Source organism: Stigmatopora argus, chromosome 4 (genome assembly GCF_051989625.1).
Source record: "Stigmatopora argus isolate UIUO_Sarg chromosome 4, RoL_Sarg_1.0, whole genome shotgun sequence".
Taxonomy (NCBI): Eukaryota; Metazoa; Chordata; class Actinopteri; order Syngnathiformes; family Syngnathidae; genus Stigmatopora; species Stigmatopora argus.
The window spans coordinates 1,668,218-1,686,454 of record NC_135390.1 but is presented as its reverse complement, the minus strand read 5'-3'; the positions used below and the strand labels follow the sequence as shown (position 1 = coordinate 1,686,454).

The following is an 18,237-nucleotide window of genomic DNA, read 5'->3' as shown; positions in this document are numbered from 1 at the left end:
TACTGAAGCCTTACTCTCAGGCGATCTACCAGTACAGTGGTACCTCGACATACGAGTGGCCCGACATACGAGAAATTTGAGATACGAGTAAAATTTCGGGCAAATATTTATCTTGAGAGACGAGACACATTTTGATATACGAGCAGACAGCAGATGCAAGAGGCTGCTCATAGGCGCCGTTCAAGTGGCAGCCAGTTGCAGTAGCTCCCTAAATCCTCACTCGTATTCTGTGTTTTTACAGCTTTTTTATCCTTTATTTTTACGTTTTATTGTCTTTTAAGATTTTACTTTTTACTTTACTTTATATTTTATACTCCATACTTTAATGTTTTACAACTTTACTTTCAAGACTCTACTTCAAAACAAGTTGCGCGAGAGGCAGTCTTTGATCTATTAGTTTAGTTTATCTTTACAAATGCTGGACATTACATTTTTGACACATTCAACCATGCCTCCGCTGTTTTAAACAAAGGATCAGCTGTTAGCGCTACGCAACACCTGGATGCCCCTGGACGTCCCCGCGGAGTTAAAGAGGAAGAGAAGGGGATGCAGAGTTGGACGATAATGTCAGGAGAGAAGGCGACGCTTCAGACCCAACATCCCATCTATTATTTTGGAAAACGTAAGATCTCTCCCCAATAAGATGGAAGAGCTAATGGCGCTTACCAAACTACAACGACAATATCGGAAAATCTGTATTATGTGCTTCACGGAGACCTGGCTGAATGAACTAACACCAGACTCTCTCGTCTCCTTGGATGGTTTTCAGCTGGTGAGGGCAGACAGAAATGCTGAGGAGAGCGGTAGGAAGAAATTTGTTAATAGTAGATGGTGTAGCCCCGGGCATGTTACGGTGAAGGAGCAACTTTTCACTCGAGAAATTGAGCTAGTAGCTGTTAGCATCAGGCCGTTTTACATCCCCCGGGAGTTCTCGCACGTTATCGTAATAACTGTGTATATACCTCCTTCCGTCGATGCGGCAGTCGCTAACGAGCTGCTTCACGCTACTATGTCGGGGCTGCAGACGTCACACCCCCAGTCTCTCCTTCTTATCTCCGGTGATTTTAACCATGCTTCCTTAGGTTCTACTCTCCCCACCTTCACTCAGTATGTGAAGTGCCACACCAGGGAACAAAAAACTCTGGACCTGCTGTATGCCAACACAAAGGAGGCATACAGCTCAGTCCCCCTGCCCCCACTGGGCCGCTCAGACCACAACCTGGTCCATCTGATCCCCACCTACATCCCTATGGTGAGGAACATAAAACCTACCACGAGGATCATACAAAGATGGACCGAGGAGACCAGCATGGTACTGAGGGACTGTTTTGAGACCACTGACTGGGAGGTGCTGTGCAATTCACATGGGAAAGACATTGACAGCTTGACCCACTGCATCACAGATTATATTAACTTCTATGTTGAGAACACTGTACCCTCCAAGAAGGTCTGTTGTTTCTCCAATAATAAGCCGTAGGTGACCAGGGATCTAAGGACCCTCCTGAACAAGAAGAGGGCTTTTAGGTCTGGGGAGAAAGAGAGTCTGAAAATGGTCCAGAAGGAGCTGAAGAGAGAGATAAGGAAGGGAAAGACCATCTCAGGAGGAAGCTAGAGAACCAACTCCAGACAGGCAACACCAAAGAGGTCTGGAGGAGCTTGAGGACCATTTCGGGCCATGGCGGCAACAGTGAGAGAGACCCGAAGTGAACTGAATCAGTTCTTTAACAGATTCAGTCAATCATCCTCAATCACCTCAGCCCCCTGATGAATGCAGAGCTGGACCCTCTGCAGTAAGGAACCACCTAGCCGGATGGATCATAAACTTCCTCACTGACAGACCACAATATGTGAGACTTCAGGATTGTCCGTTTGATGTGGTAGCTTGCAGCTGCAAATTTCCCGAATACTGGATGAATAAAGTTATCCAATCCAATCCAATCATGGGCACTGTCTCTATCCCCGCAACTCCCTTGTGTAATGTCTCTCTGGTCGCAACTCCCGCTTGTAATGTCTCTGCGAGCACTGAGTGGAGCGTGTCATTTTTTCAGTGTTTTTTTTTTCTTCCTGTTAGTCATTGCGAATGGCGAGGCGATCTATAATATGAGAGTTATATATACTACTCGTTGGCAAGTGGCCGTACGTTATCCTATTGTGAGGACATTTGTGTGCATAATTTTCGGAATATTTTGAAGGGAATACAAAAGCAAACTACCATTGATAAGTTGCATCTGAAACTCAGGGTGGAGGCGGGGCACACAGAGCCAACCCGGCCGGGAGAAGAAAGGTATAAAAATGTATAACTAAATTAGAATTAAGTTGAGTGTAAGGTTAGATTAAACTTATTTTTGAGTGTGTCTGCATCGTAATCCAAGTTCATTTAAATTTGTTTATGTTATCTTACGAGCGTGTTGCCGTGCAAAAAGTCTCCCCCTCTCTGTCCCTCTCTACCCTCCACGAAATCCGTCTAATTTTAGTTCTATTTTAGTATACTATTTAACAACTAGTTATTTGATACTTTGTTAATAGATGGCGAATTAGAACAAATAAAACATTTTTTCCAATCCAATATCCTGTTTTTGGTGTTTTTTCAGAAGGCTGGAACAAATTAATTTGTTTTTAGTTCATTTCAATGGGGAAACGTTCGTTTCAGTTACGAGAAAAATCGACATACGAGCTCAGTCCCGGAACGAATTAAGCTCGTATCTCGAGGTACCACTGTACTTCCTTGGAGTTCGACCATTCGATCACGTTTGACGTAATGACCACCCTTGGTCTACGACATGACGGATCTTATCGTAGTCATAACGCACAAGTTCATTTTTTGCAGACATCGCAACCCGACTGCATGAGATATAATACCCTGTGGAAAGGAATTTTAGCACTGACACAAAAACTTCTGGTTTCCTTATAAAATAAAGCACAAACGAGGTTCACGGAATCGGTCAATATTTTCCAATTTCATGAATACATAACATATTTATTTACAATTTCGTTTTTATTAGTTTTGTGATAAAATAACAAAAGGGTGCATTTATCCATTGTTTATTCACTAGTGGGAGTCACGTTGGATCGTGCCACCATGTTTCTGTGGAACTCACGTTATCACGAGAATGAATTGAATTTGCGCATTCTCACGACAGCCTTCTTGATTTTCTGTCTAATCACAGCAAATATTTGCAACCGGTAAACTTTGACCTATGATGTTTTCATAGTTCTGATCCAGATGCAACACAGCCGCTCACGGTTTATTTCCTAGGTAACTTTAAATTTACCCATCACAGCAATTCTGCCCATGCAATTTCCCGAGATTGTATTTTATAGTTTCAGATTTATGCAACATTGCAAGAGATTGATTCTACATTCCAAAGCACGTACCTAGCAGCCAAAAAGGAAAGATGGTTTTTGATTCAATACTTTTATACTGGTTTCAGTACCATTTTTGGCCACTGATTTAACATAGGGCTCCTTTAATATATTTGCTTGCAACGTTGATAACTGACAGGCTAATTAAGTGACCTGTAAAATGATTAAAGGCATTGTAATGTTATATTGCTTTTATATACATTTTATATTGATAACAGAGGGGGTAATTTTCCATCAGTATTTTTTCTATAATCCTTATAAAGCGTGATTTATGTGTGTGTGTGTGTGTGTGTGTGTGTGTGTGTGTGTGTGTGTGTGTGTGTGTGTGTATGTTAAGAGGCCCGAAACAGTTGTCAGATCCTAATAGACGAGTGATTGAATTTCTTCACCTTCTCTAAGTGAGTAAACTCAACTTGTATTTATTACAGCTGAAAGCAGAGTTGATGTATGAATCGCTGTTTTTACATGATGTGCGCACCACGTGGGTGATTCTTCCGCCAGCGAGTTTCTAGGTGCTCCCCGGAACACTTTTTTTCTGTAGTGATGGGAGTTATAAAACATCCACCCATCCATAAATCACACTTTACCTATTCTCTAATCCTTATAAGGCGTCATGTACGGACGGACGGACGGTTGTGTGTGTGTGTGTGTGCACCTGAAAACTTGCTGACGGAAATTATTCCCAAAATGACGTTTGTAAATGATGTGGAAAGGCGTCTTGGGTCAGCACGACCAGCACCATCATGTCTTTCCGTCACGACAGAGAAAAAAAGTATTACGGGGAGCAGGAATAGATAAAGCATGATTTAAGGATGGGTGAATGTTTTATGTTAACATTCTCACGTTACTTTTGTCCAAACCCTGCATCGTAGAGAGTTGACATTATGGTATCCAGAAACGGCTGTCAGATCCAAACCGTGCATTGTACAGAGTGGACATTATGGTGGCCAGAAACGGCTGTCAAATCCTAATAGACGAGTGATTGAATTTCTTTACCTTCTCTAAGTGTGTAAACACAAGCTTTGAGCATTTGCAAGTATTATCAATGAGTATGCCAGAGAATATGTTAGCTTGCTGCTCTCTTGCGGTGGTTTTAAGCATTACACTCTGACAATTCCAAAATCCATATTTTCTTCAGTGCACACTGGAGTGCTTATGCTTAGTCATTTCTGCCTGAAGTTAGTTGCATGAACTACGCAACAGCACCGCTATTGTGTGAGTTTTCATTGTCGTCATATTTTCGCTTTGGTTTACAATGTTTTACCAAAAATAACACCCAAACATTCCTTTAATAGGTAAAATTCGTCAGCCATTCTTTAGAAAATGACCATCAGTTTTCCCTTACTTTTGCCTAAAAGGCCTAATCCTGCATGATTCTGCTTCTATGTCATGGTTACATAGCCCCGACCATGCTCAGATGCCTATTACTGAGAGTGTGGATTTAGGAGGGGCAATTTCAGCTGTGGGGCCCGCATGCGTGTAACTGAAATTTTCCTTTCTCATCCAACCCATTTTTCAAAATAGATTTTTTTAATAGCGCAACAATTGTCTTTTGGTTCTAAACAAGCAGATAGGAACAGCGAAGCCGGGCCCCCGGCTTGTTTTCAGTAAAATCACTGATGATTTGGCCCTCAGATGATTTCACTTGCATCATGCAGCTTTTCCTGCATTCCCAGGCTCCCAAAAATCTGATTGATTCCCTTACTTGATTTGAACAGGCACAAAATATAGTTTTGACCTTGCAAGGTCACAGAGCTCTTTATTGGCGAGATGAAAAGGTAAACCAGGCGTAAGAGGTTTCCTTTCCTTCCGTCTTCCTCTAACTAATTCTAATTCCTTAAAGTTGCCTAATTCAATGAGATAAAATTATGGCCACAAATTGGCAAATCACACATTCTTCCAATTCACTTGCTTGTGTGACATTACGTCCATGTTGAGCTCAAATGTATGCCTCTCATTGTGACAATAGACATGACAATCTAATGATTGATCAATTAAAGAAGTTTTTACTCACCATTTAATTGAGTGTGTTTTCCAATTTCTCTAAGATTAAGTAAACAGTTTTCCAGGTGAAGTCCATTGTAGTAACAGTTGTTCCCATCACTATTATTTGGTGGTGAGTGCCAGCATAAACATGGCATTTGCATAATGCCACATGGCCTGCTTGATGTGCTGGAGGCCAGGCAATCCTCCAGCCACGGGCATAGCAACTGACAGGCTGCCATGCTGGGATTATGTTTTCCAACAACTAAGTATTCTACTTTGAAATCATCGCTCTCACTTGTAGTGGTGGCACTTCTCAGATGAGGACTTTTTCTTATGTGAACAAACTGCTTGTCAACCTCAAGAAATGCCACAGGGGCAGAGGCATCGCAAAACCTTACAACATCGTCAAGGTTATCAATTCCTTGGTAGGACTGTGTGTTCTCTAGGAAGGAGTCATATTGGAAGATTTGAAGTTGTAATGGCATGCAGTCCTTGATGTGTTTTGTTATCTTGATGAAGATGGTATAGTGTTGTGGTTCAGGATTTTGCAGGGTCCAAGAGCAAGGCACAGTGGGAAGTATTGATGATGACACAAATGAGCCCAAAAAACGGTTTTGTACCAATGTTGAACATGGTTTTGAGTCTGACGGAGAAAGCAATGTTTGGCCACATTTCCCCATCAAGAAGACAACCAAAAAGTATAAAATCACCACTTGAAGTGGTCTACTAGAAAAATGAAAAACAATCTTCAACATACTTCAAACTGGACTTTAACGCATTTGTAGAGGAAAGATTCACTAGGATAAAAATAAAAAGTGAGAAAAGAATTTGCACTCCCAAAATTCTGAAATTGGACGCTGACTTCACCCAGTTTTACAGAAACCTGTGGAAAAAAAGAAACAACATATAAGTTTAAATAAATATATGGTAAAGAAATCAAAAATAGGAGCCCATTTTAATAGGGCCTAAGCAGTGAAACTGTCACGGTCCTAATTGTATCTGTAAAAATTCATTCAGAGACTGAGATACACATATAGAACCACCCAGTCATTTGAATAACATTTCCTTCTGCATTGGATTGTTGAAAGTTAGCGAAAGTTTCTAATATTACAGTTGACAAAAATTATTTCATGATAATTATTGTTATTGTTTTATCGCCCAGCTATAAATTCAACATAGTCTCACCCTCGTTTTTTTTAACTGTGGATATTTTATCAGAAAAGCAAATGATTTTTGGCGTAAAACAGGACATGGAATTTAGCAAGCGCAATAATGGAGGAAAGAAGAGCTCAAGGAGAGAGAGAGGAGAACTCCTAGAAGATTTATGTATTACACCTCAAGCTGGACCACGCTCAAGCAGAATTGAGTATCGAGCACCGGTCATGGAAGCAGCTCAGCTGGGTAAGTAGAATGGACGTGACTGTCGACAGAATAACAATACTGTGATCCTTCAGTAAATCGCATTTTTTTATATTAAGTACCGTATTTTCTTGCATATTAGCCTCCGCGTCCAAGCCGTACCCTTAAAATTGCTGAATTTTACAATTTCTCTCGTATGAGACGCCCCCTGATCACAATTTCACCTCCATATTCATGGCTCTAATAGGGAGTACAAATGTGTTACCTATTTTGAAGGAAAAATCTTTAAAGAATCATCGCACATGGTATTTCTGAAATACTGTATGAATCGAAAGGATCGTCTGCTGGGTTGCACATTCCGAAAGGGTGTTGACTGCACTTAGAGAAATTCAAAGAGGAAGTCACGTGAGCAGTACAACCAAGAAGTGTGTCGGTAGCAGTCTACATTTCACCAAGTCTCTGGGTGCAATAATAGCATGAGATACCTTATCACACAGGTATCATGGCTGATATTTTAATGATCGACCACAAGACCTTCCATCAGCCTTAACAACTATTGGGATGCACTGTATTTACTCGCATATAAGCCGCCCCTGCATATAAGCCACATTCTTAAAATTGTAGAATTTACAATTTCTTGCGTATAAGTCGCCCAATGATTCACAATTTTCACCTCCATATTCATGGATTTAATAGGGAGTACAAATGTGTTACTTTGAAGGGAAAATGTTAAGAAAAATCATCGCATGTGGTCTTTTTGAGATACTGTATGAATCAAAAGCACATGATTAGGGTCAATATCATAAGCAAGTTAATATGCCTGTTTTTGTAAATGCAAAATATTAAATTATCCAATTTGAAAAAAGAAATATGTCCATCTTGATGAGAACCTGATGTTTGTTAATGACAGAAATAACAGTTACACAACGTTATACATTTCCTATGTTTTCCGTGGTGTTTTCATTAAAAGGCAGGTTGGTATATTTTTTCTTTTAGTTCAGTCACCTAAATGGGCAGCTGAGGGTCCTTAGGTTTTCATGGCATGTTGTTTAGGCACTTAGGTGGACCGCTTGGGGTCCTATGGTTGTAGTTAGTTGTGGTTATTTTGCATGGAGTAGCGAGAACGTTTTCTGCGGAGTTTTCAATGTTCGTCTAAAAGTTGACTGTAATGCGTTCTCGGAGAAGAATGTCATGCACTGTCAATTCCTTGGAATTCATATAATGGGAGCTGATGAATCATCTGTGTGTCTTCGTCTCACTCTCTGACCAGACTATCTGTGTAGGAGGTGTCCCAGCGCTATCAACGAATACCGTAATGCTAACCTAATTTGCGAATAGTTTTGTTTATCTTGCTCTACTTTGAAATAAATCACCGCATCGGCCGCATTGTCTTGTGTTATGGCATTTCATCTATTCCACTATAACGCACTCGTAACAGAACAAACAAATTTAAATTTACTTGGATTAGTACATACAGACACACTCAAACATACATTTAATGTAACTTTATACAAAACTGAATTCTATTTTTTTTTTTTTTTTTTTACCTTTGTTCTCCGGGTTAGCTGTTTGCCACGCCTCCACCCTCGCGTTCGCTATCGATGGGCTGTTTGCTGTTGTATTACCTTCAACATATTCCGAAAATGACGCGCACAAATGTCCTCACAATACAATAACTCGCGACCACTTGCCAGCTTGTTAGGGTGCCTCTTTTCTACAAAATCAGAAAACTCTTGCCACTTCGCTAGCATGTCTTTGATATCCTTTGTAGCCAGGCGGCCCCCTTCTTCCAACTACTCCTCGCTACTGAGTTCCCGCAACACCTCCAAATGTGCACTCTCCTGGAGCTCGATTAAATCCTGTGTCATCAGTTCTTCATGGTGCTCGGCGATTAGATCATTCACATCTGCATCGTTAACCTCCAGCCCCAAGGAATTTCCAAGTGACACGATATCTTCCATGACAACAAGCAAGCTCTGTGACACGTACCACACTCATATTGTTCAATTATTCCGCGCTTAATGTTGATTGTCAATGTCCGCCTTTTGTTTGATTGTTGTTCACTTTGTATTATGCACTGACTAACGGGGGAAAAAAACACGGGAAGATGCAAGCTCCGCCCAGTGCTCGTAGATATCTGTTATACACGAAAGAGATGCGGCAAAAAGAGAGTGCGTTACAATGATAAACAGCCTCATGTCTTGGCCACCTGGCTTTCTCGCATCTCGAAATTTTTCTCGTATCTAGAGATAACTATTTGCTCAAAATTTTCCTCGTATCTCAAGCTGCTCGTATGTAGAGGTGCCACTGTAGTACTAAAATTAGACGGATTTCGCGGAAGGGAGAGAGACAGACAGAGATAGACCCTGACTTTCAGATGCAACCTATCGAGGGTTGTTTGCTTTTGTATTCCCTTCAAAATATTCAGAAAATGATGCACACAAATGTCCTCACAATAGGATAACGCACGACTACTTGCCAACGAGAAGTAGCATATATGCCATTCGCACTGACTAATGGGGAAAAAAAAACACTGAAAAAATGCAGCGCTCCGCCCAGTGCTCGTAAAGACATTACACGAGGGAGTTGCGACCAGAGAAACATTACACGAGGGAGTTGTGACCAGAAAGACAGTTCCCATGATGTTCTTAAGAGCAGCCTCTCGCATCAGCTAGCTGTATGCTTGTATATCAAAATGTGTCTCGTATCTCAAGATAAATATTTGCCCGAAAATTTTACTCATATCTCAAATTGATCGTATGTCGGGGCAGTCATATGTCGAGGTACCACTGTATACACTTCTTGATAGTTGTAATTGTGTACTTGCATATTTCTGTATAGGGGCGAAAATGGAAGTGATAACAGGGGTCATCCTATTTCACGTTTTTTTTTATTATTGCGGCCATGTCTGATCTACATTAGCCACGAAATTCGATAGATTACTGTAATGCCTCCAAAAAGTCTGTTGAAAACTACTACAGAGTGTTTACAGTTTGACTAGTTTGGCATACCGTATTTACTTGTATATAAGCCTCTTTTGTTGGACAAAAAAATTATGACTGAATCGAGGATACGGCTTATAAGGGCATAAAACACGACATGTAAATAAACTGCGGCGCCGTGACATGGTGACGTCGCAACAAAAAGGCGCCGTTGTGTGCGCCATGACGTCACGGCGCAAGTGAATGCCGATATGGTCATTTATTTCAAAATAGAAAAAAGAGAAACAGATGAAACACTAAACAAAATTTATTTTGACGTCTATGAATGAAATTCAAGAAAAAAATGTACGTATCTTGCATAAAACTCACGTTCCCGTCACCGCTCGCTCGGGGCACAGCCTTCTTACGTAGGTCCCGGGCAGCCATCTGACCTAGGGCGCTGCCGTCTAAAACTAGTTAAACGTGCTCTGTCTGGCCAACTGCGAGTAGCCTTGATTTTGAAATAAAACAAAATTCCACTTTGATTGTTATAAATTTCCTATGATTTCCGCTATTTTCATTAAAAGGCAGTTTATATCCATATTTTCGTTCAGGCACCTAGGCGGACAGCTTGGGGTCCTATAGTTGTAGTTGGAATTGTAGTCTTTAGTAGAGAGCACCGCAAACGTTTCCAGCTGAAGAAACATGTGTATTCGTCTCACTCTCTGAACGGTGTATCTGGGTAGACGAGTTGTCCCAGCGCTATCAAAGAACATCGCAACGCTAAGATGCCTCGCAATTTTTTTTCCGTTGTATTTCTTGTTCAAAATTGACAACTATTCGAGTAATATGAACCATTGAAAGAATTGAAATATTTTGACATTTTAAGCAATATGGCTGCCACAACATCTTAAACACCTGGTAAGAGAATTGTAATTTCTGTAATTAGAAAGCATCAGGTTCTCATCAAGATAGACGTATTTCTTTTTTTGAATTGAATAATTTGATATTTTGCATTTACAAAGAAAGCCACCCACGCCTATAAGCCGCACCCTTAAAATTGCCTTTAAATTGTTAAATGCTACAATTTCTCGCGTATAAGCCGCCCCCCTGATTCACATTTTTTACCTCCATATTAATAGCGAGTACAAATGCGTTACTTTGAAGGGAAAATCTTGAGAAAAATCATCGCACGTGGCATTTCTGAGCTAGTGTATGAACCAAAAGCTCATTATTAGGGTCAATATCATAAGGAAGTTAATATGCCCTGTCTTTGTAAATGAAAAGTATCAATACAAAAGCATCTTGATGAGAACCTGATAGTTCTAAACGACAAAAATTACAATTTTCTTACCAGAAGTTTAAGATATTGTGGCAGCCATATTGCTTCTAATGTCAAAATATCTCGATTCTTTCGATGGTTCATATTACTGCAATAGTTGTCACTTTCAAGGGCGGCACGGGGTTGTGAGTGGTTAGCGCGTCGGCCTCACAGCTCTGAGGTCCTGGGTTCAAATCCAGGTCATGTCCATCCGTGTGGAGTTTGCATGTTCTCCCCGGGCCTGAGTTTCCTCTGGGTACTCTGATTTCCTCCCACATTCCAAAGAATTGCATGCTAGGCTGATTGGACACTCAATTGCCCCTAGGTATGGGTGTGAGTGTGCATGGTTGTCCGTCTCCTTGTGCCCTGCGATCAGCTGGCCACCGATCCAGGATGTCCCCTGCCTCTGGCCTGGAATTGGCTGGGATAGGCTCCAGCACCCCCCATGACCCTAATGAGGATAAAGCGGTTCAGAAAATGAGACGAGATATTTATGTTTATACTGGGCGGCCCGACAGGTGAGTACTTAGCACGTCGGTGTCACAGTTCTGGGGTCCTGGGTTCAAATCGGCCCACCTGTAGGTTTGCATATTCTCCCCGGCCTATGTGGGTTTCCTCCAAATTTCCAAAGAGATGCATGTTAGGCTGGTTGGAAACTCTAAATTTCCCCTAGGTATGAGTGTGAGCGTGAATGGTTCTCTGTCTCCTTGTGCCCTGCGATCGCTGGCAACTGCCTCTGGCCCGGAGTCAGCTGGGATGGGCTCCAGCACCCCCCGCCACCCTAATGAGGATAAAGTAGTTCAGAAAATGAGATGAGATGAGTTGTCACTTTCAACCAAGAAAAAAAAAATTAAAAAAATCAAAGGGGAATTTTGTTTTAGTTCAAAATCAAGGCTACTCGCGTCTGGCCAGTCAGAGCACGTTTAAGTAGGTAAGACGGGGGCGCCCTAGGTAAGATGGCGGCACCCCTAGGTAAGATGACGACGGGCCTGGGTGAGCAGTGACGAGCTCACGTTTTATGCGAGATACGTGTTTTTTCTTTAATTTCATTCATAGACGTAAAAATTAATTTTGTTTAGTGTTTTATCTGTTTATCTTTTCTCTATTTTGAAATAAATGACCGTATCGGCTGCATTGTCTTGCCTCATGGCGTTATGGTGGGTTATGGTGGTCACTCTTATTATTCAATATACGTAATGGAACCATAAAAACTCGCTGTATGTGGGTGTTGTTTCCGTATGGTTAAGTAACACACGATGGAGTCCAGAATATTGAATCACTGACAAAACGGATCACTGATTGACGATGACCTTTTCGTTTGTATATTGCTTTGGTCAGTGCTTGAACGGGAAGTGACGTTGATGCAGAACGAATCATTAACTGAGTGACAACAAAGATGTATGTTCTATTTCTCAGTGAAATCAGTGTCATGTTCAAAAAAGTTCATGCTCACATTTTTATTTAATAGTTTGACATTTAACTTTTTCCCCCAAGCCCTAGGCATTCTTTGGCACAATGTATTTCCACCAGACTTCATTCACAAAAACTGCTGCTGACCTCATTTAAAAAGAACAGCAATTGCAGTTTTATCTTTACAATCAACAGGACAATACATGGACCATTACTATTTTCTTTTCATGCCTAGTCCTATTATAAGTACACTAATACCTTGATTATCGCGGTTAATGGGGGGTCGGACCCCCCCACGAAAAGTGAAAATCCGTGAAGTAGAGTTACCCCTATTAAAAAATAAATAAAAAATAAAATTTCTTCAGTGCTGAGTCCTACTAGCAAGAGTGGCGTTACGAGTTTCAGCGTGGATTTTCACATTTTTATGAACTTAAAAAAATAAAAAATGGTGTCGTGGCTGCAGGAGGACATTCTTCGGGCTTTCGGCGATCCAGACAGAAAGTGCATTTTCCATTCTGACGATGGTCTTATTTTGCGTGTTTTCGACCCTTTTGGCATCCTTCGAGAATGATATCGAGGCAGTTTTAAGGATGTTAGTGTCTTCCTTGATATAGCGAACGGAGTAATCATTAAGTCCATATTTTTGAGCTACGGTCGCAAAGCTATTTCCTACTTTCAACATGTCCAATAGAGTCATTATTTATATTAATTGTTACAATTTTTCGTTTTTTCTTCGGTTCGGTAGATGCACCAAAGGATAGAGAGCATCAAGGCGGCATGACAAAGGACTGCAGAAATGCAGAGAGGAATTGGCCAATCAGCATCCAAGATGTCACGGGGTGCTGGCCAATCGGCATCCAAGATCTCAAGGGGTGCTAGCCAATGAGCTTGAGTCTTGGCTATCTGAAACATTCCTCGGTAGTGCGGGAAGCGTCCGTTGGATTTTATTTTTAAATATTTTTGATTTTTTATTTTTAATAGAATTTTTTGGGGGACCCGTGAAGGAGTGAAGCAGCAATAAACGAAGCGTGAAGTACCGAGGTGTTAGTGTATGTGCGTACGATAATGGCAGTTATATGACTACTGGTTGGTAAATCACTTTTAATGATCGGACACGAAAACACTCAAAATAATTAGCATTGAAATACTGTTTTGTTACAAATCATTATAAACAGTGCGGCAAATAAGTATTTAGTCAACCACCAATTGTGCAAGTTTTCCTACTTGAAAAGATTAGGGAGGCCTATAATTGTCAACATGGGTAAACCTCAACCATGAGAGACAGAATGTGGGAAAATAGAAAATCACATTGTTTGATTTTTAAAGAATTTATTTCCAAATTAGAGTGTAAAATAATTATTTGGTCACGTACAAGACCAAAAAGCTATCGAAGGACACCAGAGACAAAATTGTAGACCTGCACTAGGCTGGGAAGACTGAATCTGCAATGGGTAAAACGCTTGGTGTAAAGAAATCAACTGTGGGAGCAATTATTAGACATAATATAAGGCATGCGATCAGAGGAGGGAAGTGCTACGTGACTTTGTACATGCGGCCCGCAGGGTGACCGATTGGACGGAGTTAGAAACAGAGCTTGATTATATGCAGTCATTCAGCATGCAACTTGTGTTCCTGGACCGTACACGCTACTAAAGAAAAAAAATTGGACCCCTTCCATGAAGACATTACATCAATTGGTCCTTGGGGTTGCTGAAGCAAACTTGTGTGTGCAAAAATGTTTTTTGCTATAAGATAAAGTTGTGCGTGCAGCATGTTTTGAGATTATGGGGTCTCTGCAAAAAAATGTGATATGGTTGGATACCCGGTGAGCAATTAATTTAGCTTATTATGAATTAATGGTAGTATTCTCTAAAACGCATTATTCACAGCTAAAAAGCGACATTTCAAACATGATACCTCGCTGGGGAGGCATTTGTAAACAGAGCAAAACAAGGAATTTGTGACAGATAAGATGTGTGTGAGAGGAGAAATCCTGCTTTGCAGCGAGTCTAAAGCTCACAGTTTAGCGGCTAAGAGCGCGTTTCCGTTTAACATTTCAGAATAAGAGCAAAACATGGTCTGCAGGAAATGCAGGGTTCTGCGGTTACTTTCGTATTTTTCGGATTTGAAACTAAAATGTCTTTCAAGGTGATAGACAATCTGTTTGGAAAATGATTGGTTTGTTTGGCTTTGAAATTGGGAACAGAGCGATATAGCCATTTTTTACCAATTTGTTGATTTCGAAGGGCTCTTAATTAAAGAAAACTAGCTTTTGGAGGATAAAAGATTATTAATACTGTTTTTGAATGGTTGGTTTGTTCAAAATACTTTAACATGAGATTAGCGTGACCGGACGTTTCGTCGAAAGACGTTTGGTCCCCGGACGTTTGGTCGACCGGACGTTTGGTCGACCGGACGTTTGGTAGAACGGACGTTTGGTAGAACGGACGTTTGGTAGAACGCACGTTTGGTAGAACGCACGTTTGGTAGAACGCACGTTTGGTAGAACAGACGTTTGGTAGAACGGACGTTTGGTCGCCGGGTTCGCTTGCTGTCAAATTATGACAGAGTTTACTGTTGATATTTTGATATTAGATATTAAGATATTAAACTCACACTCTATCTCTCATGATTATAATTTTGAGAGCTTGTTTCGACAGTAACAACCCGGCGACCAAACGTCCGTTCTACCAAACGTCCGTTCTACCAAACGTCCGTTCTACCAAACGTCCGTTCTACCAAACGTCCGTTCTACCAAACGTCCGTTCTACCAAACGTCCGTTCTACCAAACGTCCGTTCTACCAAACGTCCGTTCTACCAAACGTCCGTTCTACCAAACGTCCGTTCTACCAAACGTCCGTTCTACCAAACGTCCGTTCTACCAAACGTCCGTTCTACCAAACGTCCGTTCTACCAAACGTCCGTTCTACCAAACGTCCGTTCTACCAAACGTCCGTTCTACCAAACGTCCGTTCTACCAAACGTCCGTTCTACCAAACGTCCGTTCTACCAAACGTCCGTTCTACCAAACGTCCGTTCTACCAAACGTCCGTTCTACCAAACGTCCGTTCTACCAAACGTCCGTTCTACCAAACGTCCGTTCTACCAAACGTCCGTTCTACCAAACGTCCGTTCTACCAAACGTCCGTTCTACCAAACGTCCGTTCTACCAAACGTCCGTTCTACCAAACGTCCGTTCTACCAAACGTCCGTTCTACCAAACGTCCGTTCTACCAAACGTCCGTTCTACCAAACGTCCGTTCTACCAAACGTCCGTTCTACCAAACGTCCGTTCTACCAAACGTCCGTTCTACCAAACGTCCGTTCTACCAAACGTCCGTTCTACCAAACGTCCGTTCTACCAAACGTCCGTTCTACCAAACGTCCGTTCTACCAAACGTCCGTTCTACCAAACGTCCGTTCTACCAAACGTCCGTTCTACCAAACGTCCGTTCTACCAAACGTCCGTTCTACCAAACGTCCGTTCTACCAAACGTCCGTTCTACCAAACGTCCGTTCTACCAAACGTCCGTTCTACCAAACGTCCGTTCTACCAAACGTCCGTTCTACCAAACGTCCGTTCTACCAAACGTCCGTTCTACCAAACGTCCGTTCTACCAAACGTCCGTTCTACCAAACGTCCGTTCTACCAAACGTCCGTTCTACCAAACGTCCGTTCTACCAAACGTCCGTTCTACCAAACGTCCGTTCTACCAAACGTCCGTTCTACCAAACGTCCGTTCTACCAAACGTCCGTTCTACCAAACGTCCGTTCTACCAAGCGTCCGTTCTACCAAGCGTCCGTTCTACCAAGCGTCCGTTCTACCAAGCGTCCGTTCTACCAAGCGTCCGTTCTACCAAGCGTCCGTTCTACCAAGCGTCCGTTCTACCAAGCGTCCGTTCTACCAAGCGTCCGTTCTACCAAGCGTCCGTTCTACCAAGCGTCCGTTCTACCAAGCGTCCGTTCTACCAAGCGTCCGTTCTACCAAGCGTCCGTTCTACCAAGCGTCCGTTCTACCAAGCGTCCGTTCTACCAAGCGTCCGTTCTACCAAGCGTCCGTTCTACCAAGCGTCCGTTCTACCAAGCGTCCGTTCTACCAAGCGTCCGTTCTACCAAGCGTCCGTTCTACCAAGCGTCCGTTCTACCAAGCGTCCGTTCTACCAAGCGTCCGTTCTACCAAGCGTCCGTTCTACCAAGCGTCCGTTCTACCAAGCGTCCGTTCTACCAAGCGTCCGTTCTACCAAGCGTCCGTTCTACCAAGCGTCCGTTCTACCAAGCGTCCGTTCTACCAAGCGTCCGTTCTACCAAGCGTCCGTTCTACCAAGCGTCCGTTCTACCAAGCGTCCGTTCTACCAAGCGTCCGTTCTACCAAGCGTCCGTTCTACCAAGCGTCCGTTCTACCAAGCGTCCGTTCTACCAAGCGTCCGTTCTACCAAGCGTCCGTTCTACCAAGCGTCCGTTCTACCAAGCGTCCGTTCTACCAAGCGTCCGTTCTACCAAGCGTCCGTTCTACCAAGCGTCCGTTCTACCAAGCGTCCGTTCTACCAAGCGTCCGTTCTACCAAGCGTCCGTTCTACCAAGCGTCCGTTCTACCAAGCGTCCGTTCTACCAAGCGTCCGTTCTACCAAGCGTCCGTTCTACCAAGCGTCCGTTCTACCAAGCGTCCGTTCTACCAAGCGTCCGTTCTACCAAGCGTCCGTTCTACCAAGCGTCCGTTCTACCAAGCGTCCGTTCTACCAAGCGTCCGTTCTACCAAGCGTCCGTTCTACCAAGCGTCCGTTCTACCAAGCGTCCGTTCTACCAAGCGTCCGTTCTACCAAGCGTCCGTTCTACCAAGCGTCCGTTCTACCAAGCGTCCGTTCTACCAAGCGTCCGTTCTACCAAGCGTCCGTTCTACCAAGCGTCCGTTCTACCAAGCGTCCGTTCTACCAAGCGTCCGTTCTACCAAGCGTCCGTTCTACCAAGCGTCCGTTCTACCAAGCGTCCGTTCTACCAAGCGTCCGTTCTACCAAGCGTCCGTTCTACCAAGCGTCCGTTCTACCAAGCGTCCGTTCTACCAAGCGTCCGTTCTACCAAGCGTCCGTTCTACCAAGCGTCCGTTCTACCAAGCGTCCGTTCTACCAAGCGTCCGTTCTACCAAGCGTCCGTTCTACCAAGCGTCCGTTCTACCAAGCGTCCGTTCTACCAAGCGTCCGTTCTACCAAGCGTCCGTTCTACCAAGCGTCCGTTCTACCAAGCGTCCGTTCTACCAAGCGTCCGTTCTACCAAGCGTCCGTTCTACCAAGCGTCCGTTCTACCAAGCGTCCGTTCTACCAAGCGTCCGTTCTACCAAGCGTCCGTTCTACCAAGCGTCCGTTCTACCAAGCGTCCGTTCTACCAAGCGTCCGTTCTACCAAGCGTCCGTTCTACCAAGCGTCCGTTCTACCAAGCGTCCGTTCTACCAAGCGTCCGTTCTACCAAGCGTCCGTTCTACCAAGCGTCCGTTCTACCAAGCGTCCGTTCTACCAAGCGTCCGTTCTACCAAGCGTCCGTTCTACCAAGCGTCCGTTCTACCAAGCGTCCGTTCTACCAAGCGTCCGTTCTACCAAGCGTCCGTTCTACCAAGCGTCCGTTCTACCAAGCGTCCGTTCTACCAAGCGTCCGTTCTACCAAGCGTCCGTTCTACCAAGCGTCCGTTCTACCAAGCGTCCGTTCTACCAAGCGTCCGTTCTACCAAGCGTCCGTTCTACCAAGCGTCCGTTCTACCAAGCGTCCGTTCTACCAAGCGTCCGTTCTACCAAGCGTCCGTTCTACCAAGCGTCCGTTCTACCAAGCGTCCGTTCTACCAAGCGTCCGTTCTACCAAGCGTCCGTTCTACCAAGCGTCCGTTCTACCA

The 18,237-nt window shown here is 43.2% G+C and overlaps 1 protein-coding gene across 6 annotated transcripts in view; it reads right to left on the bottom strand.

The window, feature by feature from the left end:
* LOC144073050 (adhesion G protein-coupled receptor B1-like) overlaps positions 1-18,237 on the bottom strand; it is a 200,845-nt gene that overhangs the window by 178,508 nt on the left and 4,100 nt on the right. For all 6 annotated transcript variants that reach the window (XM_077598564.1, XM_077598567.1, XM_077598568.1 and 3 more), the window contains exon 2: positions 5,378-6,232. In XM_077598564.1, coding sequence (XP_077454690.1) covers positions 5,378-6,104 — 727 coding nt within the window. In that variant the 5' untranslated portion in view covers positions 6,105-6,232. The remainder of the gene's footprint in view (positions 1-5,377; positions 6,233-18,237) is intronic.